This window comes from Aricia agestis, chromosome 4 (assembly GCF_905147365.1).
Source record: "Aricia agestis chromosome 4, ilAriAges1.1, whole genome shotgun sequence".
NCBI classification, from domain to species: domain Eukaryota; kingdom Metazoa; phylum Arthropoda; class Insecta; order Lepidoptera; family Lycaenidae; genus Aricia; species Aricia agestis.
In genome coordinates, this window is record NC_056409.1 from 8280765 (window position 1) to 8303671 (window position 22907).

Consider the following 22907-nt stretch of genomic DNA (forward strand, 5'->3'; position numbering starts at 1 on the left):
GTAAACTTTATTTTAAAAGATTAATTTTTTTCTCACTTTTTTTGGTAAAAAAGTGGGCCCCGTGCGAGTTTCTTACGCCGGTTCTTCTCGCCGGGCTAGTTCCCGAACCGGTGGTAGGCATCATGTAGGACATTCTGAAAACATTTATTTTAAATTTATTCAGAAATAAAACAATTTTGATTTGATTTGATTATTTACAAATATTCAAAACTTTTGAATTTTGATTGATTGATACACTTGGATTCATCGAAATCCTGAGTCTTCATGCACATAAATATAACCACTAATAAACTTTATGTACTAAAACAACTACTTGAACTGACCTTGTGCAATAGCCGATATCGTATCGCGAAATGGGAATATGCTAGGTATAACAATGTAACTAGGGAGTATGTTTAATCAATTATTATAAGTACTTAGTTACATTGTTCCTGCAAGGAATTTTAAAGACTTGAGAGCAGTAGTCAATCGTAATAATTCCATAATGAACGATATAGAACTAGAAAATCTAAGGACGGAATTAGAGCACGAGAATTCTTGCAGGTTATAATTTTATTAGAATATCTATATCATGCCTGCTTAACACCTTAGCTAATAATAATTATTATATTCTTATTATATTAATAGCAAAAACAGCAGACATCTACTTAGGAAGTAACCATTACCACTTGTCTGCTACTAACATCCACCTGTTTTAATTATTCCAGAGAATCAGCAGCATGGCAGAATGGTCAATTGGAGAAGCAGATAGTTTGTATGCAGGAAGAGTTGCGCAAGGCCGACTATCCCTGGGACCTGGACGACGATCTACAACGAGAGAGCATAAGACACAAGCAGCTGCTTGAGGTGATTGATACATTAAAAGAACAGTTGCCTCTATTGAAGGAAAAAATCAAGAACGCGAAAGTTTGTGGACCAGGTAAGGTCACTGACTTACATGCAAAGGGGCGATAAACCGTAAATCAGGCCCCACTCCACAAAATTATGCCAACTTCCTTACTAAAAAAATTGAAGGTCTTTGTCTGCCATGTGACTTTTCCAATATATCAGACAGAGACAAGCAGACCCTGTATATAGTCATCGGACGTGTAAATATAAATACTTACGGGACATTAATTCTTTTGTTTTTTTAATACTTGGATCTGTTACAGATTGTAAATTAAAACATGATGACCTGAATATCAATTTGGACATACTAACCCCTGTAAGTACCAAAACTTCATACATACTGCATACAACTTCTAAATTAATTTTGATCTAAATATAAACAATGCGGCTTTTTATATTCAGGTTTGTCACGGGTTTACTTATAAAAATTGTTTAATCCACATGAAGTACTTATATATATTTTTTTTACTGACTAGGCCGAGTTACTGCGTACCGTAAAGCGATTCGAACGGCTCAAAACAGATCTAATTAGTACATTACGTAGCAAGGAATGGAGACTGGATTCGGAATCGAAGGTAATTTTCTTCTTATAATACGAATGTGAAGGGTCAGTTTTTAACCGAGTTCCTTTCATTCCAAATTTTGAACAAGGACTAATAATTATTATACAGTCTGTAGTGTGTATGAGTAACAAAATTACGTGTATTGTGTAACGTTAAATTCATACGCGAGTAAAACTGTAAAAGAGCAAATAGCGTTAAGCCTTTTCAAAATTTCAGTTCATCCGGCAACTTAACTTTATAAAACTAATAATACGTACCTTATTGTAAAATGTATTTTATAGCTCTTCGTGAGAGTTAACGACCAAAGGACGTATTTGCAAAATGAACTGATGATATGTCAAAATAATATAATGCGTTTGCAAAAGAATGGACCATATTTCAAGTAAGTAGCACTTGAAACCTACAAACTATCAATAATTTAAAATAATAAGTCAATTAGTATAATAAGCTGCGCACAATGATCGCTCGCCAAAACTGGAAAAGTCAGGTGCAGTATTCGATTTTAAAGTCTTTGATAAGGCGAGGATTAAGCAGGTTGGGCGTTATTGGTACTATGTTACATATCATTGTATACACATGCACCTGTTGCCTTCACCAGTTTTTCGTGCCATTTTAAAGTTGTGCAAAGCCTATACTTAATTTATTATTGAGGAGCTTTTGCCCGCGGCTTCGCTCGCGTTAAGAAGTATATTATTATATACAAACTTTCATCCCCTATTTGAACCCCTTGGGGTTGGAATTTATCAAAATCCTTTCTTAGCGGATGCCTGCGTTATAACATCTACCTGCATGCCAAATTTCAGCCCGATCCGTCCAGTGGTTTGGGCTTTGCGTTGATAGATCACTATGTCAATCAGTCAGGCACCTTTGAGTTTTATATATATAGAAGATTCCCACATTTTATTTTTCAGGAACGTGCCACGTAAGCCTGACGAAAGAGTTTTGGACCCTAAACGTGGACCGATAAAGAAAATATTTGGCAACGAACGCCTTCCTCCTTTGGTTACATAGTTCAATATACTTAGGTACTAACAAAACCAATAGGAGCACACTCTTTTAGCCAAATCTGCAACCGTCTCGAAGGACTATTTAAAATTAAGTAACACGTCACGTATTTATAATAGCAGTAGAGATTTTAGTATATAACGAAATTAAAAATATACTTTTAACAAACATTTTTAAGAAAAAAGAAAACACAAATTAAAGTAGTTCGATAAACAAATTATATTATTATCACTGATGTTAAATGTTAAGCGCAATAGCCAAAAATCACAACTAAATATACTTAATGATATTTTGAATGAGCTAAAAAACTCAATAAAAGTAAATAGTTAATCTTCACAGTGCTGCCAGTAGATGAACGAAATGTTTGAACGATAGCAAGAACCCCTTACCAATGAAAAGAGCGCATAGTATACAAGGCCTGCCCGCCTAGCATGCCGTTTCCCGGGTATTCTTCGAAGAATAGTTTTTTTTTAATTTCCAGGAACAAATTTGAGATGGTACTGGATAACATGTACACGCATACCAATTATTATAGTTTAGCGAATGGTGAATTTTTCGGGCCCCTAGATCGGCGAGGCCAAGAAAAGGAATAGGTCCGACTCAAAATCCCACTTTCCGAGCATAAGACAGCAGACTAGTGGCGTATAGCTTAACAATATAATATAATTAAGTAGAATAATACTAGCGGACCCGATATACGTTGTTCTGCATAACGACTGCAGCGCCATCTGCTGGGCTGATTATGGAATTTAATTAATATAATTTATTGCTGCTTTAAAATATTAGTAAGAGCAGTGGCGGGGCAAGGCTTTTTGATGTGGTCAAGATATATATCTTGCGAGGCCCCCTGGTGGATAACGGATTTGTTGAGAGTAAGAATTTTTTGATACTCAAACTTATAAGCCTTTTTATTTATAAATATTTGAGTATGAAAACTCGTAAATCCTTAAAAAAAACCTCGTGGTCCAAAGGGCGCGAGGCCGTGGGCGGTCGCCCACATCGCCCACGCCTTACGCCCCCTCTGAATAAGAGGGACAATTTTTCAATTAAAAACTACTGCTGCCACTACTAAGTGACGAATATTACTACTTACTTGTATTTAAATAAAGATTTTTGCCATAAGCAAAAGCATACAATATTATCTATCGAACTCTTCATTCAATTGAAGTTTAATAATCATTAAAGGTGCCGGTTGGCAGCGGGCGACATGAAGCAACCGCAGACGACGTGTTGTCGCGACACTACTCGTTTGTATGTATTTCTATGAACGAAAATGAAATGACACGAATGAACACTATTTATAGAAATACATAGAATAGTGTCGCGACGACACGTCGTCGTCTGCTGCCGCTTCATGTAGCCGGCTTCCAACTTGTACCTTAAGGTTGGGTTGCACCAACTAACTTTAACTATAACCGTAACTTTAACTACATTGCAAAATATCAAATCTTTGGTTAAAGTTAAAAATGGACGCCATCAAGACGCCATATTTAATAATAACCATAGAGCTCGACAAGGTTTTAAATGCACGTGGCGAAAAAAGGAACTAACGCTGTCATCATACAAAAACGCAATTTTTGCCAGTTCTCGTTTACTAGCAGCGCCCCCGCCCACGTTCATTTATAACCTTGTTGGAACAGCTGTCATCTGTCAATTTCTCCGGTCAAAGTTAAGGTTAAAGTTAAAGTTAAATAACTATAACCATAACTTTAACTTTAACCACGCCTCTGGTGCAACCCAACCTAAATATCGCAGAGTGTGGCCGTAAGATAACTACACACTACTAACTATATAGTTAATTACAAAATAATATTATGATACAATTATTTTAATAACATAATATTATATTACAAATTAATATTATACTTAAATAAATTAATCAACACCTCATGGTAATTATGTTTTCTTTTTATATCCTCGTCCCAAAATATCGAGTCGGATTAACAATGGACGTGCTAAGATAGTTTTCATCTTCATTCCTGGTATACGAGTTACGGCTGGTCGGCGCTGCAAAAAATGTTAATAATTTAGGAACATGGTATATAGAATTACTAATAGAAATATTAGGTTCTATAGAATAAATTGTAAATGTTCATTTGTAGAAGCATTATATCTTTTAGTTCCACGCTAGTTTCTTACTTCAGTACCATATTCGCTAGGATACTTCTAAAATCAAATTCGATTTAAAACATCTTCAATACAACGCTATTTTTGAACAACGTTAAAAAATAATGATATTATTTACTTTTTTTTTTTTTTTTTTTTATGAAATAAGGGGGCAAACGAGCAAACGGGTCACCTGATGGAAAGCAACTTCCGTCGCCCATGGACACTCGCAGCATCAGAAGAGCTGCAAGTGCGTTGCCGGCCTTTTAAGAAGGAATAGGGTGATAGGGGAGGGTAGGGAAGGGAAGGGAATAGTTGAGGGTAGGGAAGGGAATAGGGTAGGGGTTAGGGGATTGGGCCTCCGGTAAACTCACTCACTCGGCGAAACACAGCGCAAGCGCTGTTTCACGCCGGTTTTCTGTGAGAACGTGGTATTTATCCGGTCGAGCCGGCCCATTCGTGCCGCAGCATGGCTCTCCCACGTATTTTATAAATACATACATACAAAAAAAATAAAGATTTTATTAAATTTACATTTCTAAGTTTTCTTCTCTGTCAGTGTTTGCTAGTGTTATTTACTGACATTTGCTAACAGAAATGGAATGGCTAAATAGAATTACAAAACATGTCTGTTATCAAGACCCCAAAACACAAAAAAAATCATCCCCGCTTTTTATGTGTAGGGGAGGTACTATAATTTTTTTTTACAGATTTTATAAATGTATACCATTTTGTCGGCATCATTAATAAGTGCATTCATGCCGGATTACGGCTTTGTAGGCCCTATAGTATCTGAGCAAAACCGCAGAAAGACAGACGGAAACTATAAGGGCTCCTTGTTGACTACGGGACCTTAAAAACTTACGAGGTCGACAAGTCCGGCGGTCTTGTCGCAGACGGTGTCCTGGCGGGCACGCGCACACGTATCCGCCCGCCACGTTCACGCACGCCCACTCACACCCCGAAACGCCCAGCTCGCACTCGTTCACGTCTAAATGGGTAAATAATATGTTATTGTTAGTAATTAGATGTTTATTAAATTAGTTTACTTGTGAAAACAGCACTTTGCCTACAAGTTCGTTTCACTGGTATAAATATCGCTAGTATGATTCATTTTTAACCGACTTCAAAAAAGGAGGTTGTCAATTGCAACAGTATGTGTGTAATAATATTTCCATAACTGCCCAATTTTCGTATAATATGTTAGTCTATATCAGCGTCTGTTGTGTCACAATTTCAGAAGTGTTCGCATATCTCTGGAACTACTTACATTCTGATTTCAGTAATTCTTTTTTTGTTGGACTAGGTATTGTTCAACTTAGAGAATGGTGAAAGTTTCATCAAAACCGGTTCAGTGGTTTTGGAGATGGGCATTGTCCAAAAACAATCACATGTACTTTTATATTTCTTTTCGTTAAAATAGGGTATTTTAAGAATATAAATTAAATAATTTTGAAATTCGTTGGCTAGTTTTTTCTCAATAAATTTTTAAAGTTTCGCTCTGACGTCATCATCGGCCGCAATTGACCTCTGTAGTATGTTTTAAATTTCCTTTCAATCTTATTTATAATGGCTGGTTCGTCAAATACAAGTTCTCATTATGTGAAAGCTGAATGCTGATACGAGAAGCTTACCAAAAGTTCGAAACGTAATGTTGGTCGAATTTATTGCTAATTTACGCCATTGAAGGTCAAACAAAGGTTAAACGTATTTGTTCAAAAATATAAGTAACTAATGGGTATTTTTTTTTCGTTTATATACAGAAAAACGATCACTGACCTTATTCTTCGAAATGTTTTTGTAATGAGCAAAATTAAAAAAAATGGACAATCCCCATTACGCACAATTTTGAAGTCGGTTTTATTATCTTTTTAAAATATAGTTATTCTGGGATAATAACTCCTATTTGTTTTTCCGGAGCTAAAACTGTCTATGTCAAACTAAATTATATCAAAATTGATTCAGCGATTAAGGACAGACAAACAGACATACTTTACAATATTCTTTACAAATAACAACATTATTAAATGACGCTCGTAATTCCGTTGGGACAAAATACTGTTTATTTTTCTGAGACAAGAAATATCCTTTACCGGGTCTTAAAATATCTCCATACAAATCTTCATTTAAATCGGTTTTAGTCTTTCGCATTTATAAAATTAGTTTAGATTTTTTTGTAGCCAAGTTTCGGGCAGCCTTCAGTAACAGTAAGGATTACCTAGACAGCGTTGTCCGGCCCCCAGCGAGTGGTATCCGCGCTCGCAGCCGCAGCGGTACGCGCCCGCCACGTTCGCGCACGCCTGCGTCGCGTGACACTGGTTACCCGCTACTGCACACTCGTCTACATCTAAAGTCAAAAGTCAATAATACCATAGACTAAGACCCAGTTTCATCAAGCAATGTTAAATAAATATTGGCTTGTTAAATCAGTTAATGGCCTGTTAGAGCTATCGAGCGTTCCACCATGCCCTAATGTCATGTTAAATCACCTAACACGGCGTTAAATTTAATTCCTGCTATGGAGGTCCGTTAAATATTTAACAGGCTGTTATATGAGTCAAAATAACAACTTTCAAAGACAATAATATGCAATATCAATAAAAGAATCTGTTTTGACTTTTGAGTCTTTCCGCCATGTTTCCGCTACGTCCTTATTATTAATTATTTTCATAGTTATGAATAATTATTTATTTTCACTTTGCCAAAAATTCAGCCTTCGGATTTTCCTTGACATTGCAAATATACTAACTTGTATCAAAATTACCAAACCGAAATATGTAAATAAAAGTTTGTATTATGATTTATGATTCATGTTTTCAGATTTGACAGATAATAATTATTATCCTGGTAAATTAGAACTATTATAGCGTAACAAATGTATGCGATCAGTGATATTTTAATTTGGTCGCATTATCTACTATTATACTACTATGGAAGAAAGTGACACATTGCAGCAAACATGTCGTATTAATCTTGTACATTGCAATTTATTCTTGTTTTCGTTCATTCTTGTTATAAGGTGACGAACCTTATAACAAGAATGAACGAATTGATAGTTGTTCACTCGTTGTTCACGTTACATTGCATTCACTAATCCGCTGTTACATTTTTACTGTGAGACATAAGTATTTTAACAGTCTGTTTAATTTTCCAAGGTCCGTTAAGTAATGCCTTGTTAGGATTTAACAAACAGAGGTTGGTGAAATTGGGTCTTAGGAAAATACTTAGTTTAAAAAACAAATATATATATATTAATTGTTTTTTAACAAATTATTGCATTGGTAAAAATCGGGCTCAAAGATTCCGTTACTACATACAGCCTAAGCTAATAAAGACGTGTTAAAACAGTGACCCAAAAACGATAATAATTATTGTTACATATCCATTGACATCTCACTCATATCAATTTTAAAACGGGATTTAATGCATTCTAAAATTGATTTTAGCTTCGCTGTAGTAATGTAAGAAAACACTACTATATTATTATTACTACTGAAATTTTGACTACATTACTATATTATTATTATTACTGAAACATTGTTTGGCAGAGTATTTTAGATTTTGAGGATTTTCCAATGACCGGACAATGACAGAAAGTGTTGCAAGGTGAGTTTAACCTCAATAAGGTTTTAAATACCAACCTTCACAATAACCATTGGCTGTATAACGGTAACCAACTTTGCAGGGACCTCTGCTGCTGCCGTCAAGATTCTCAGTTACATTTATATCGTAAAATATCGTTTGTAATGGTTCTGAAAACAGTCAAAAGTAAGTAAATTTAATATTCAAAAAATTATAAACTACGTATGCATTATCCTGTATCAAGTAATCGCAATCCAAATAAGGCTCCAAGCCAATTACCACCAAGATTGCTAAGCTCTGTGTAGCATGCAAAAGAAATCATAGACATGCCTCGACAATGCGTTATCGCTTATAAATACAAGCAATTACGATTACGACCGTGCACAAAAAAGAGCTCAGTTAAACAGTTTTTGTAGATTTACCCGCGATAGGCTTTTCGTTATACTCCAACTCATCATCAAACTCATATGAATCCACATTTTCGGGCTGCATTTCGAATGTTGTTTCAGGCGTATACTCCGGTGAGTTCTAAAAACATAGTAACATTAATTAATAAGACACGCCAATAATAATTTTGTTCCAAAAAAGGTAAAGAACTCTTACAATAACATCTTCAAAACTGTTGTAAACGTTGTTGGTTTTTATGGCGGAATCTTCACATTTAAGCAAGTTCGGGCATTTTCGTATCTGAAAGAAAAAATCAATAAATTAATCATTTAAATTAAATAAAATTAAATATAACTACAACCGTAAAATAATGTATTTTTTTTCACCAGAAGTTTCGCTACAATTTGTGTGGCATCGGATTAGTTACCATTGTTTGCCGCTAGGGGCGCTGTTTGGATGCCGTACAAATATCAAATTATTATAATTATATATTGCTACGGTCGAATGTCCGCAAAGTGAAAAATCCACACTCGGCAGTTAGAAAACTGAGCGAGGTACACAATATATACCTTAATATTATAATCTAAGCGAAGTGAATATAATTCTAGAAGGTCTACTAATCATTGTTATAATAGTAATCTGTACCGATTGGTGGTTTTTTCGCCTCGTATTTTCACTGATAACGTTTGTACACTTTAAATATTATTATCATTCTGGCACATTTTATTTGGTTTAATATATTTTTTAAATATTTTATGTAATTTAAAATTTGTGTTCGGCGTCTACTGTTTTTTGATAAGCTATAGTCTTACGGCGTTTTCCCACGAGACACGACACGACACGACAAAATGCGGTGACGACTCCGGGCGCCACACATTTGTATGTATCGTTTACACACGCAACGACACTACACAGCAGGAGACACGATTTTTAGACGACAATCCGGTATGTGGTCCGACAAAGCTATGTCGTCACGTTTTTTAGCTTCGATAGAAAATTACTGCCATAGATAATACAATATAATATATGGTGGCTGCGGTGTCGCCACTGAAATCGTCTCGTGAGAAAACGTTCGAACGACAGCTTGTGTGCCGTGCAGTTCTTAAATCGTGTCCGGTGTCGTGTCGGGGCTCGTGGGAAAGCTCCCTTACATGTTTTTACCTGCAAGTTGTCAGCGGGCGAGCACGGTGGTCGGCGGCAGCGGCGCGCACGCATCTGCGAGCCCGCACCGCACGTCGCCGAGCACGCACCCCAAGCGGACCAACGCGACCAACCCCCGCCAGACACTGGGACCTAAAAGAGTTAAGACTCATATTTTTTATATAAAAATGTCAAATATGATTGCAAGATTTTGATAAGTTAAAATTGTGCATTTTAATAATATTACGTCAAAGCTCAGGGGGTGATATTAAACTAGTAAATAATATTATACTTAAAAAGAGTAGAGACAGTACGCGCAAATCTGCTAATCCCTATGGTTTCAAAAATGCCAGATTGTGGGAGAGACATGCTTCGGCACGAATGGGCCGGCTCGACCGGAGAAATACCACGTTCTCACAGAAAACCGGCGTGAAACAGCGCTTGCGCTGTGTTTCGCCGAGTGAGTGAGTTTACCGGAGGCCCAATCCCTACCCTATTCCCTTCCCTACCCTATTACACTATTCCCTCTTAAAAGGCCGGCAACGCACCTGCAGCTCTTCTGATGCTGCGAGTGTCCATGGGCGACGGAAGTTGCTTTCCATCAGGTGACCCGTTTGCTCGTTTGCCCCCTTATTTCATAAAAAAAAGATTTATTTCACGTTAGGTACTACGTAACTATCATTAATTTATCAAAGTATTTTTAGTGAATCTACATAATCTCATGTATAATCAGTACCTCACACGCCGGCATGTGACATTTTCTGCTATCGTTCTTCAATCCTTTACACGTTGTCTCGTCCAAAATTATCTTCTCCGGATGATTGCTTGTATCTAAAATATTATAGAATAGCACACTTTAACCAACGTAATATATTTGACTCGTTTCTTGTGTAAATTAGAACTTAATTCAAGATTAAATGTTTATAAAACAAAGAGAGTGTACACTGTACCAAGCGTACACTGTACATGCCAAGTGTGTTGTGACTTGTAGGTATAGCAGATTAAAAAAAATATTTTACATTATTTATTAATTGTTATAAATTATAATTTAATGTTCAAATTACTGAGTACTGACCATAAGTGTTGTTATCTTCATCCACATACTGGCACAGTCGGGACCGTACTTGGTAGCCGAGACCGCACGTTACGTTGCAGTAGGACCACTCAGACCACCCACTCCATTTGCCAGGGACTAAAATGTATTGAAATATTAATAATCATATTAATAAAACTGTTCGGCAAGTGTGATACTGAGTAAAAGTCAATGTTTTGACTTTTGCACTAAATTTAAATTGTCCATTATCATTAAAAAAAAATTAACCAACGTCATTTCGTGCTCTATGTTAAAGGCATTAATCATTATGTAGTTACATTGTAATATTTTTTCCGTAATTCTTTAAAATAATAAAAATAGTTATCGAAATAAAATACCTTTGACTATAACGTCGTAACGTCGTTGAGCAATGCCGGCGGAGTTCTGTGCGACGCACGCGTACGCACCGGAATGGCGAGCGCGTACGCTCCATACGGTCACCACACTACCGTTCAATATGTATTCCACACTACCCACTTGTGGGCTTAGTGGTTGGATATCCTGTATAATGTGCTTTATTAAAAACTGTATTAGAGTATAAAAAAATAATAATAGAGGAGCTTTACTTCAGAATAGTATAATTATTATTAGACACAAAGGCGAACAGTTTATATAAGTATTGTATATTGTGTTGTTTTATTTTACCAACTCTTTTAAGGGTAATCCAAAATTTTGAAGCTAGCAAAGAGAAAATATATTATATACTTAAATTCTAGCGCCAAATTTTGAACCCATACTGTAGTGTAAAATTACTTAGCTACATAATTTTACTTAGCTACAATTTCGTTACCTTGAGCCAACTTATATTCGGTGCTGGATGTCCAATAACATCACATTTCAACACAACACTTCTCCCAAGCGCCACCTGGTGTGTTTCGGTGTTATTATCCGGTGTATTACCAACTATGGATGGCGCTCTCTCAATAGTCACGTCGAACGTTATTTCGGTGGTACCAACTTTGTTAGTCACGATGCACGAATATTTTCCACTGTCGGACACTCGAGTCTTGTTTATAATCTGTAAATGAAGTTCCACTACATAACTTGTACCTTTATTCCTATCACACTATCCCTTTTTTAGGGTTCCATACCCAAAGGGTAAAAACGGGACGTTGTCTGTCCGTGCTGCCATACAAAAAACACAATTTTTCCCTACTTTCGCTCTATAACGGTACGGAAGCCCTTCGTGCGCGAGTCCGACTCGCACTTGGCCGATTTTTTTAAATATTTACGTTGCCATTAGATATTATGGTAACTGCGGATCAATTCGAAAAACGAAAAAAAAAACTCCAAACAATCTTACCAACGTATAGTTGTCATTAAATAAGTTAATTCTGTCTGATTCAGCTATCTCAGTGTATGGTAGTTTTATCCATGCGACGTAGGGCCGAGGTGTGCCTTCGCAAGGACACGTTAAGTTTAAGGGTTTACCATAAGATTGTGTTACAGATATTTTATCTTCTTTTTGTTTGGGTGGTGGTGCTGAAATATTTATTATTTTTGTATCTATTGCTTCCAGTATAGTCTGTCAAAAAAGTGAAGAAATTAAAAAGTGGCAACATCGTAGTGTCATCCCTTTTTTCTTGATCGATTTAAAAGGGATGACACTACGATGTTGCGACTTTTTAATTTCTTCACTTTTTTGACAGATTATAATAAAACTAATACAAAGTTCTAATGTGGCGGATTGTCAATGCGGCCATTGATAAATTGGTTTAAGTTAAATCACATTATTTTTAAACAAATCTGTACATTGCAAGTAGATGTTTTCAACAAAATACTCACATAAAACATTCACCAAGTAAACAGTACTGCTCTCGCCGACTTTATTTCTGGCAACACAAGTGTAATTGCCAGAATGTTCCGATTTGGCGGCATTCGTGACTATGACTTCACCAAAGTCAGTGGACACCATGGCATCGTCATACAAATTCAGAGGAATACCGTCTTTAAACCAGTACACTTCGGGTATGGGATTACCATATGGATGACACTGCATGAAGAAGGCTTGGCCAGATAGTACCTCTAAATTAACTTCCTTCTGTGATGTGTTTGCATTCTCGAATAGTGACTGGAAAATTCTTGGCGGTTCTGAAAAATTATACTCATAGGTTGGTTTACTTAAAATGTTTAACTCCTAATTAAAAATATATTTACGCAGCGTTAAAAATATATTCAAGTCAAGTCTTTGTCGGTCATGTGACGTTTTCAATGTGCTTCACAAAGACAAGAAGACCTTGTAAAGTTATTTGCACTGTAAATATTTATGTAATAATGTAAGTAGCGATTTGGTCATAAGTAGTTACCTAATACGTTTACTTTAATCTTCTCTTGGGTATATCCGACATCGTTGGATGCTAAACAATGATATTCTCCAGAATATGACATACTAACATTGGTCAGCATTAAGTCAGCGTATGCGATTTCATTTGCATTCTGACTGACAGTATTACCATGTCGTAACCATTGAATTAATGGAGGAGGGTTGCCAGACGCTTGACACGCTATTCTAGCATTTGAACCTACCTGTAATATAAATAATATTTTTTTTACTACAGATCACATCAAAAGGCGCAAAAGGCGTCGTCTGTGGAAAGGGCCTCACATTCATAACTTACGACAATATCAACAGTAGTATTAGCGGCTTCAGGTTGTCCATCCACGAAAAGCAAAAATTGCGTGATCGTAGGCGCCGCCACTATTGACACTCGGTACGTAATGTGCGTCCTGCCCGCACGATTGGTCGCATCACAACGGAAATAGCCCTCCCCATCTTTGGTAACATTACCGGCTGTAAGCTTTGAATCTTCTACTCTCCAAAGAGTATTGCTGTAAAATAACAGCAGTAATTAAATCCTTAAATAATATTCAAACTTCTAAAGTCGTAACGACGAATCGAGGTACACAGTTTTATTTGTAAAATTAAGTATTATGAAATTCTGTGCCTCGTAATTTTTGTGTAAGTTGCGAATTAACTTCAGTCCATTAAAACTTACTTATATATCCAAGTTATGTTAGGTTTAGGAGAACCTTTGGCGTTGCATTCTAACGTTGCGTTTACACCGTTTTTGAGTGTCACATCCAATTCATCAACTCTTGATAAATAAGGCGGTTCTGCAACATAATTTAATACATTATTTGGACATAAATTCGGACATTAAATTTCCAGAGAAAAGCAGCTTTACCTAGAACATTCAAATTGTACTGTCGGTTTACAGTTCCATGTTCATTCCTCACGACACATCCGTAAATACCCGTTTGAGCTAATCGTACGTTCAGTAACTTGAGTTTAGATTTATCTTCGCCAAGTATTGGTTTCGATTTGAAGAGCCATTTTACCTAAAAAAAAATAGGCATGTGTGTGCAAAAAATTGTTTAGGAATGACATTAAAATTTAAAGGCTTACCTTAGCTGATGGTTTGGCATCGTTATCACAGTTGAAATAGGAATCGTCACCAGATATCACATCCACCTCAAGAGTCTCATTGGTCAAGAATTTCGGAGGCCACTGCACGTCCAAGTACACTTCAGCAAAGGCAGAACTAACTGCGTTTTTAACAACGCAAGCGTATGTACTGGCGTTTGTTCGCGATACGTTTTGGATTGCTAAAGATCCGTTTGCTATTAAAATTGCATCCTAAAAAAAACAATAACAAATTTTAAAATGAAAGAAACTAAGACTTCCTTCTTCCATTTTAGAATCGTGCCCTCCCCTTTGGTGGGAAGACTTAAATGTGTTTCCTTTTGCCCTAACATGAAATATGAAAAAAATCAATGCCTACAAATAACTTAGACAAGCTTTTGATGTCAAATGTATGGTATAATATTATATTACCTTGTACCATTTAACGTCGTCTGTATGGTGGGCTATGGGGCACTCTACATTAACATCAGACCCTTCTAGCACTGTTATAGAACTTGGTTGTCTTAGATCAGCTGACATTTGACTGTGCAGTGCTAAAATTTAGTCAACACGACGTTACTAGCCATTAGAAGTAAAATATACAGAATAATTTTAATCTTGTTGATTTACTAAGAGGTAATATTCACAACAATAATTTAAGAAGGCCATTAAACATAAAATCCAAATGTCAAAAATTTAAGATGTATTAAATATAATCAACTCGAAGGATGTTAAAGAAAACACATCGGTATGAACAAATTTATTTAATCAGTAATCTAAAACTTTACATCAGTCAGTGGATCACCAAATGTATATCAAAATACATTTTATATTAATGCATTCTTGATTCTTCAATATACACGAACGGAGGTGATGTCACCTTTAAAGAAAATTATTTCAATTAATTATTTTGTATATTTCAAGCAAGTGAATTTGAATAACATTTTTGCCAAATGGATTGTACGTTTAATACAAAATAAATAAATAACTTTTAAATCTGAACAATGTAAAACATAACTCGTAATATTTGATTGGTAACTTTTTCAACTCGTAATATTGTATACTTACGATATATTTCAACAGGTATATCTTTAGTAATATTGCCAGCTGCGTTTTTAGCTAGACAAGTATAGATCCCGCTTAAATCTTCCGTCGGATTATTTATAGTTAGAGTTCCATAAAAATCTGCTTCGTATCGGGAATCTGTAAAAGTCAGTCTCAACTGTATAAAAAATCTTTAATTACATCTGGTTGCAGAAAATAAGTTTTTAAATTTTCACGATGAGCTTGTATTTATTTTTTGTATCTTTATGTCAAGAAAAATATATTGTTCTGTAGTGCAAGAATTTTTAGATACAATGACAATTGAATTGAATGATGAAACAATTGAATGATGACAAGAACATTATGGAAATATTATATTTTTCATAGATATAAAATTCACTATTTTATCCAAGTTGGCCCACACAGAAGTTGTAGTTGTAAGAATGCCCTCTACTGCAACTCCTGTGATCAACTGTTCAACTGTGGTAAGCAACTACCTTTGATATGATCAGGGAGCCCGAGGGACAAGCCAAGTATATGTTTTGACACCCGCAAGGTTTATCATAAGAATGGTAAGAGAAGTTAATATAAATAATAAACCTTTGTCTAAGTAGTATCCGTCTTTAATCCAATAGACGTAGGGGGCGGGTCTGCCGGCGGCGCGGCATGTCAGTGTGAGCGCGCTGTCCGCCGTGCTCGCTACGTACGGCTCGCTGCGGGACTCGGTTATGAACTGCGGAGCTTCTGTAAGTTAAGTATACATTTTAATTATGTTACTTTATAGGAAAAAAATTAGCTAATGTTAACATGAAAAGCCTGGCAGCGAAAGAGAATGAAATCATTAAAGGAAAATTTTATAAAAAAAAACTGAAAAATCATAACAGAAAATGTATATTTTAGATATATTTTCCCAGTTTTGGAGTCCATTATCATACTGCTACCAATTTTTGGCGCTATCTCAATAAGTCCTTACTCTGTGGCTCGTGGCATTAGTTGAGAATATCAAAAATCTAATGGCAACATCAAAACAAAAACCTTACCGATAATGTGAACATGAAAGATCTTAGTCGCGGTTCTCGCAATGTTCTGAGCGACGCACGCGTACACGCCCTCTTGCGCCGCGCTCGCACCGTGTATGGATAGGTCACCCACATCGTTGAAACTGAAACAAAGTTACACAATCATTTCAAGGGTAGATTTCAGTTAGCATTTTGATGCACTTGAATATGTTGCTATTTATAGTTTTCATTGGTAAGCGCAATAGCAATATTTTCGTGCATTTGTGGAAAAATTAGCAGGTAAGTAGATGTGAGTACCTATCGATGGGACGAACTCGTAACTAACAACGCTCCACCACCGGACTATAGTGTTTTCAATATTATTTTAATAGGATGAGGAAAGTGACTATAATTCAAAAAGGTGACAATAAGTCAGTATTTATTCACACAAGGGCTCGTGTTCCGAAATGTTTGTCAGAAGATTTCACTTACGTTACGAAAAAGTTACTTACAAGATATTACTAGAGTTTTCAGTCAAGAGATTATTCTGGAACTCCCACAACACTTCGGGAACGGGAAAACCCACAGCGTCGCACTCGAGACTAACGTTATCACCGACCCTTACGTTTAACATTTCTTTTGAAACCCCCTTGATAAACGGAGCCACTGAAATAATTGTGAATATAGGTTATATTTTATTAATTTAATGTTTTTTAATTCAATTTCTGAACGTATTTTGATTATAACTCGATCGCCGTACTACCATATTGAAATCTATACTAATATTATAAATGCGAAAGTATCTCTGTCTGTCTCGCTTTCACGCCAAAACTACCGAACCGATTGTAATGAAATTTTGTATACAGATAGTCTAAAGCCTGAGAAAGGACATAGGCTACTTTTTTACTGAAAAAAAGGGTTGTAAGGGGGTGAAAATACGAAAATTTGTTCAAATTAAGTTAGTTCCAAAAATTCATACTAGATGGCGCCGTGCGTCTCTTACATCGCGCTAACGCTTGCGCAACATCTTTCTATAAGAGGTGGTATCATCACATATTCGAGTTTTGATTTTTTTTCGATTGTTATTTCTTTTTTACGTTATTTAATAAGTCAGTACCTTATATTATATACAGTGACGTAACCTTAAACCTATCAATGATAAATAGTATATTGACAAAGTTGTGTAATTGGGGGGCTAAATAAGCTTTAAAATTTGGCATAATATATAAAGTTTTATTTTAAAAAATGAAATATTATGTGCACACTGCACAGCTGTTTTGATTTAAGGGGTAGTTACCAGGGTTTTTTTTTTTTATAAAAGCTTTTGACACCAAGTTTGTTGACATGGCGCGCTATAAACTGAAGTCCACGCGGACGAAGTCGCGGGCAACAGTTAGTAGAAACTATAAAAATCTAATATAAATTCACAAAAAGTGTCTTTCTTAAACAGGCTAGTTATGTTAATGTAAAAAACTTACCCCAAACAAATACAGTGTAATTCAGAGTCGCTGCACCGTGTTCGTTAGTCGCAATACAGCTGTATTCTCCAAAGTCGGTCAAATTCGCAATAAATCTACAAAAAAGTTTGTGTGCATAATGTTTTCAAAGTTAATTGTTGAGTTCGTTTTAATTAAGGTTAGTTTTAATCCCGAAAAAAAATATAAGGTTTCCGATAGACAAAGTGTTAGTGAAATCATTTACTGTTAAAAATGTTTAATCAATACATAAGCTATACAATGTTTTGTATGTTTATTGTTCCTTACTTGTTACATTGGAGAAAACTCTTGATAGACAAGAACAAAATATATTATAGCGTATCTATTGTAAAACTATTAGAAAACGGACTAGACTATAAATAACTATAAAAAAGTTAAGAAATTAAAAAGTGGCAGCATCGTAGTGTCATCCCTTTTTTAAGGTTTCGTACCCAAAGGGTAAAAACGGAACCCTATTACTAAGACTTCGTTGTCTGTCCGCCGTCTGTCTGTCTGTCAGTATGTCATCAGGCTGTATCTCAAGAACCGCTACAGCTAGACTTCTGAAATTTTCATAGATTGTGTATATCTGTTGCCGCTATAACAACAAATACTAAAAACAAATTAATATTAATATTTGAGGGGGGCTCACATACAACAAACGTGATATTTTGGCCTATTTTGCTCAATATCAATATTGGCAACAGGATAACCTTAAAAATTTTCACAAAGACCTTAAATATACTTATATGTACTTTAACAATTAATATTAATCCATACTAATATTATAAATGCGAAAGTATCTCTGTCTGTCTGTCTGTCTGTCTGTCTGTCTTGCTTTCACGCCAAAACTACTGAACCGATTGCAATGAAATTTTGTACACAGTTATTCTAGAGTCTGAGAAAGGACATAGGCTACATTTTGATGTGGGAAAATATCTTATTTCCATGAAAATATCGATGAAAATGAATTCGCATTGCGCGTGGCCAGCGCTCATCCCGGGGTCCTGGGTTCGAGTCCCGCAGGCGGAACAAAAAGTTTTCAATGTTCCTGGGTCTTGGATGTATATTAAAATAAAATTTCAAAAATTTTAAACATATTTTATGTATAATATTATAAAAAATCCAGAAATATATCGATGCAATTTCTAATACGAACATTTTAGTTCTAATACGATTCAACAGATGGCGTTTTAATTTTTACTTTATTGTAACATAGAACTTAATCATACTTATTAGTTAGTATGTTTTTGTTTATAGTTTTTAATACGTTAGAATATTATCTATACTAATATTATAAATGCGAAAGTATCTCTGTCTGTCTGTCTCGCTTTCACGCCAAAACTACTGAACCGATTGTAATGAAATTTTGTACACAGATAGTCTAAAGCCTGAGAAAGGACATAGGCTACTTTTAACTGGAAAAGGGGGTTGTAAGGGGGTGAAAATGCGTAAATTTGGTCAAATTAAGTTAGTTCCAAAAACTTAAAATAGATGGCACCAAGAGTTCCCTAGATCGCGCTATTGCTTGCTCATGCGTATTTCTATAAGAGGTGGTACCATGTCAAACTAGGCTTTTCGATTCTTTCGATTGTTATACATGTTATTAAATAACTCACGTACCAACATAGAAATCAGAAACAACTGTCTACCAATAATAAATACTAAGGCCCGATTCGACCAAACTTGAAGTTACACGAGTATAACTATCATGAGAATAATTTTACTCCTTTAATTTACTCTAGGGTATTATCGTTTGCATTTTACCAAGTTACTCAAAGAGTATGAAATAAAATGTCAATTATAGTTCACAATGACACCGACCGTGACAGGTGAACCCTGTTATTCTCAGTTCTCAGCAACTATTCTCAGTTTAATATTTATTCCACCAAAATAGCCCGTTTAATTATTTACTCCCGTTACCTCATTCTTGGATTAGAAGTTGGAAAAACGCAAACTTAGATTAGGAGACAGTTATACTCGAGTAAAATTTTACTCCAGTTTGGTCGAATCCGCCCTAAATAGTTTAATGGCCTATGGGTATTGGCTATTGGGCAAAGCTAAAGTTGTGTAATGCATTATGCAGCTAAGTTGTATAAAGCTAAATAAGCTTTAAAAGGTATAAAAAAGTTTAATTAAAAAAAATCATATTATGTGCACACTACACGGCTGTTTTGGGTATTTTGATTGAAGGGGTACCAGGGTTTTAAAAAGCTTTTGACACCAATTTTATTGACACCGCGCGCTATAAACTGAAGTCCACGCGGACGAAGTCGCGGGCAACAGCTAGTATTTAAATAAAATAAAAAAAATAGGGGGGGGGGGGGGCTCCCATACATAAAACACAATTTTTGGCTTATTTTTGGTCTATAACGGTACGGAACCCTTCGTGCGCGAGTCCGACTCGCACTTGGCCGATTATTCTTAGATTGATTTGAAAGGGTACGACGACACTACGATGTTGCAACTATTTAATTTCTTCACTTTTTTGACAGACTATAGTTGATAACATCTTACCTCAATCCGCTCTCGTCAATTCGTTTTCTCGGCTGAACAACACGTTGTCCGTTATGTACCCAGTGAATATGCGGCGCAGGGACGCCGGCGGCGGCGCAAGGTAGCTCCACCAACTGACCTTCTAGCACTTCTACTTCTAGTTCTGAACCCCTTACAGTTATTATGGGTGCCACTGTTGAGAATTTTTATAAATTAGGTACTATAATTATTGCTCGTCTATTTACGACCTCGACGATTTTTGACGACCTCTGTGGCTCAGTGGGTGGGCTGTCGGTAGCTCAAGCCGGGGGTCGCGGGTTCGAATCCCGCCAACGGAACAAAAAGTTTTCAAAGTTCCTGGGTCATGGGTGTGTATTAAATATGTGTATGATATAATAAAAATCTTAAATATATGTATAGTATAAAAGTATTAAATATATTTCCGTTGTCTGGTACCCGTAACACAAGTCCTTCAGGTACTTACCACGGGGCCAGACTGACGTGGTGTGAAGTGTCCATAGATATTATTATTATTATTATTTAGGTCTCGTTTGATCAGGTAAAGAAACCTCACCAATATTATTATTTTTAAACTAAGGGGTGCCCCCCTTAGCAAACAAGCAAACGGGTCACCTGATGGAAAGCAACTACCGTCGCCCATGGACACTCGCAACATCAGAAGAGCTGCAGGTGCGTTGCGAGCGTTTTAAGAGGGAATACGCTCTCTTCTTGAAGGTTTGCAGGTAGTATAGGACGATATCTTATATCTTTAAACGAGCAATTATTGTTTATATATATATATATATATATATATATATATATATATATATACTAGATGTCCCGCGCGGCTTCGCCCGCGTAAATTAGAAATTTTACAGAATCCGTAGGTACATTTTCCCATAAAACATATTTCCCCCGTTTTTCCCACATTTTCCTGAGTTTCTTCTGTCGTATTAGTCTTAGAGTAATAATATAATATAACCTTCTCGATAAATGATGAGTCTTACTCGATAAATGATCTATCTAACACTGAGATAAGTTTTTAAATCGGACCTGTAGTTTCTGAGATTGACGCGTTCAAGCAAACATACTCTTCAGGTTTATAATATTAGGTAGATATAGATTTTTTTTTAATTATCGCTTGACAAACTCGAGTCTCGATCTAAAAGACTATGAAATGGCATAATATGGTAGTGATGATGATGATGATGATGATGATGAAGAATGTAATTTGCATAGTAGCATATGCTTTCTGTTCTTAAAACAACGCCGAAACTCCCAAACTTGTATCTATAAAGAATCAGGAATTCTCTCAGCACCTTCCGAACCACGGTATACCAGGTATATCTCGGTGCAAAATCTTACTTGTTGGTAGCATATGCTTAGAATACTTCTCACGAAACCGAAGTCACCATATGTTTCCCTATAAGTTTTGAGGAGTTCCCTCGATTACTTATGGATCCTTCATCAGATCACCACTTTTCTGAATATAATACCAAATTGGGATGATACCCTATATACCAAAAGAAAAATTTTGAAAATCGGTTAACAAACGGCGGAGTAATCGTTGAATATAAGAAAACGAACATAACACCTCCCCCATTTTGAAAGTCGGTTAAAATTGTAGCCTATGTGTTATTTATTTAATATTTTAATCAGCACATGAATTGAATAACAAAATATTTTTCAAATTAATCGTAGCACCATCTGTCAGGACAAACTAAAATTGAAATAGAATAATATTGAATGCGATGATAGCGCCGTCCGCCGGATCTAATGTAAAACATTCCAAAATCAACAACTCCTTATAAATAGGAAATTAATTGAAAAAACATTTTCCAGTAGACCAAACTGTAAATCTAAACCATTCTCGAATCTCCACGAACACACACAAAAAATTTCATCAAAATTGGTCCAGTCGTTTAGGAGGAGTTCAGTCACATACACACGCACACAAGAAATATATATATTAAGATATATATATATATATATATATATATATATATATGTATCATCTTGGTTACATCTCCGTATGATAATCTCAAACTATTTATGAGTTTGAAGTGATATAATTCATACTGTGTTCACATCGTGTATGCAAAACGCGATATCACCCTTAGACTAGAAACATCTGTCCTCTCAATATCAATCGCGGTTTGTATAGAAAATGGCAAGTTTTTTGACAGAGAGTCAATGACCGCTACAGACAGAATTCCGCGATTTGAGAATTAGGTAACCAAAGAAATACTTTTTATATTTTTAGGGTTCCGTACCTCAAAAGGAAAAAACGGAACCCTTATAGGATCACTTTGTTGTCCGTCTGTCCGTCCGTCCGTCTGTCAAGACCCTTTTTCTCAGGAACGCGTGGAGGTATGAAGCTGAAATTTATATCAATTACTCAGGTCTACTGTCCCTTGAAGCTGTGAAAAAATCAAACTTCTAAGCCAACGCAATCAAAAGATACAGCCGTTTATGCCGCAAATTTTCGACACTTGCAAGGGAATCAAAACCTACAGGGTGCTTCCCGTGAACTCAGAATCTTGAAATTTGGTACGAAGCAACGTCTTATAGCATAGATAAAGGAAAAATTACGAAAACCATAAATTTTTAGTTACATCACATAATATATATTTTTTTAATAATTTTAAACTTACTACCCATTTCCTCATAAACGCGTAGAGGTATTAAATTGAAATTCATACCAAATACTCAGGTCTATAATACCTT

General features: G+C 35.8%; 2 protein-coding genes across 2 annotated transcripts in view; one reads left to right on the top strand and one right to left on the bottom strand.

Annotated features, from left to right (window-relative positions):
* Positions 1 to 324: 324 nt before the first annotated feature.
* LOC121726374 lies at positions 325 to 2645 on the top strand. The gene is made up of 6 exons (XM_042113715.1): positions 325 to 543; positions 708 to 919; positions 1152 to 1204; positions 1365 to 1463; positions 1733 to 1833; positions 2363 to 2645. The coding sequence occupies exons 1-6, from the start codon at positions 485 to 487 to the stop codon at positions 2460 to 2462; spliced, it is 624 nt and encodes a 207-aa protein (XP_041969649.1). The 5' UTR covers positions 325 to 484; the 3' UTR covers positions 2463 to 2645.
* A 1702-nt stretch (positions 2646 to 4347) lies between these two features.
* Positions 4348 to 22907, bottom strand: part of LOC121726355 (hemicentin-2-like) — a 30589-nt gene continuing 12029 nt past the window's right edge. The window contains exons 22-46 of the mRNA XM_042113679.1: positions 20202 to 20373; positions 17688 to 17782; positions 16722 to 16875; positions 16252 to 16373; positions 15812 to 15955; positions 15236 to 15370; positions 14600 to 14721; positions 14171 to 14401; positions 13950 to 14103; positions 13761 to 13878; positions 13383 to 13593; positions 13071 to 13290; positions 12550 to 12855; positions 12068 to 12246; positions 11555 to 11782; positions 11103 to 11265; positions 10747 to 10863; positions 10408 to 10502; positions 9693 to 9824; positions 8748 to 8831; positions 8567 to 8672; positions 8204 to 8314; positions 6781 to 6909; positions 5428 to 5553; positions 4348 to 4463 (exon numbers count right to left, since the gene is read on the bottom strand). Of these exons, the coding sequence (XP_041969613.1) occupies positions 4366 to 4463; positions 5428 to 5553; positions 6781 to 6909; positions 8204 to 8314; positions 8567 to 8672; positions 8748 to 8831; positions 9693 to 9824; positions 10408 to 10502; positions 10747 to 10863; positions 11103 to 11265; positions 11555 to 11782; positions 12068 to 12246; positions 12550 to 12855; positions 13071 to 13290; positions 13383 to 13593; positions 13761 to 13878; positions 13950 to 14103; positions 14171 to 14401; positions 14600 to 14721; positions 15236 to 15370; positions 15812 to 15955; positions 16252 to 16373; positions 16722 to 16875; positions 17688 to 17782; positions 20202 to 20373 (3752 nt within the window). The 3' untranslated portion in view covers positions 4348 to 4365. The remainder of the gene's footprint in view (positions 4464 to 5427; positions 5554 to 6780; positions 6910 to 8203; positions 8315 to 8566; positions 8673 to 8747; positions 8832 to 9692; positions 9825 to 10407; positions 10503 to 10746; positions 10864 to 11102; positions 11266 to 11554; positions 11783 to 12067; positions 12247 to 12549; positions 12856 to 13070; positions 13291 to 13382; positions 13594 to 13760; positions 13879 to 13949; positions 14104 to 14170; positions 14402 to 14599; positions 14722 to 15235; positions 15371 to 15811; positions 15956 to 16251; positions 16374 to 16721; positions 16876 to 17687; positions 17783 to 20201; positions 20374 to 22907) is intronic.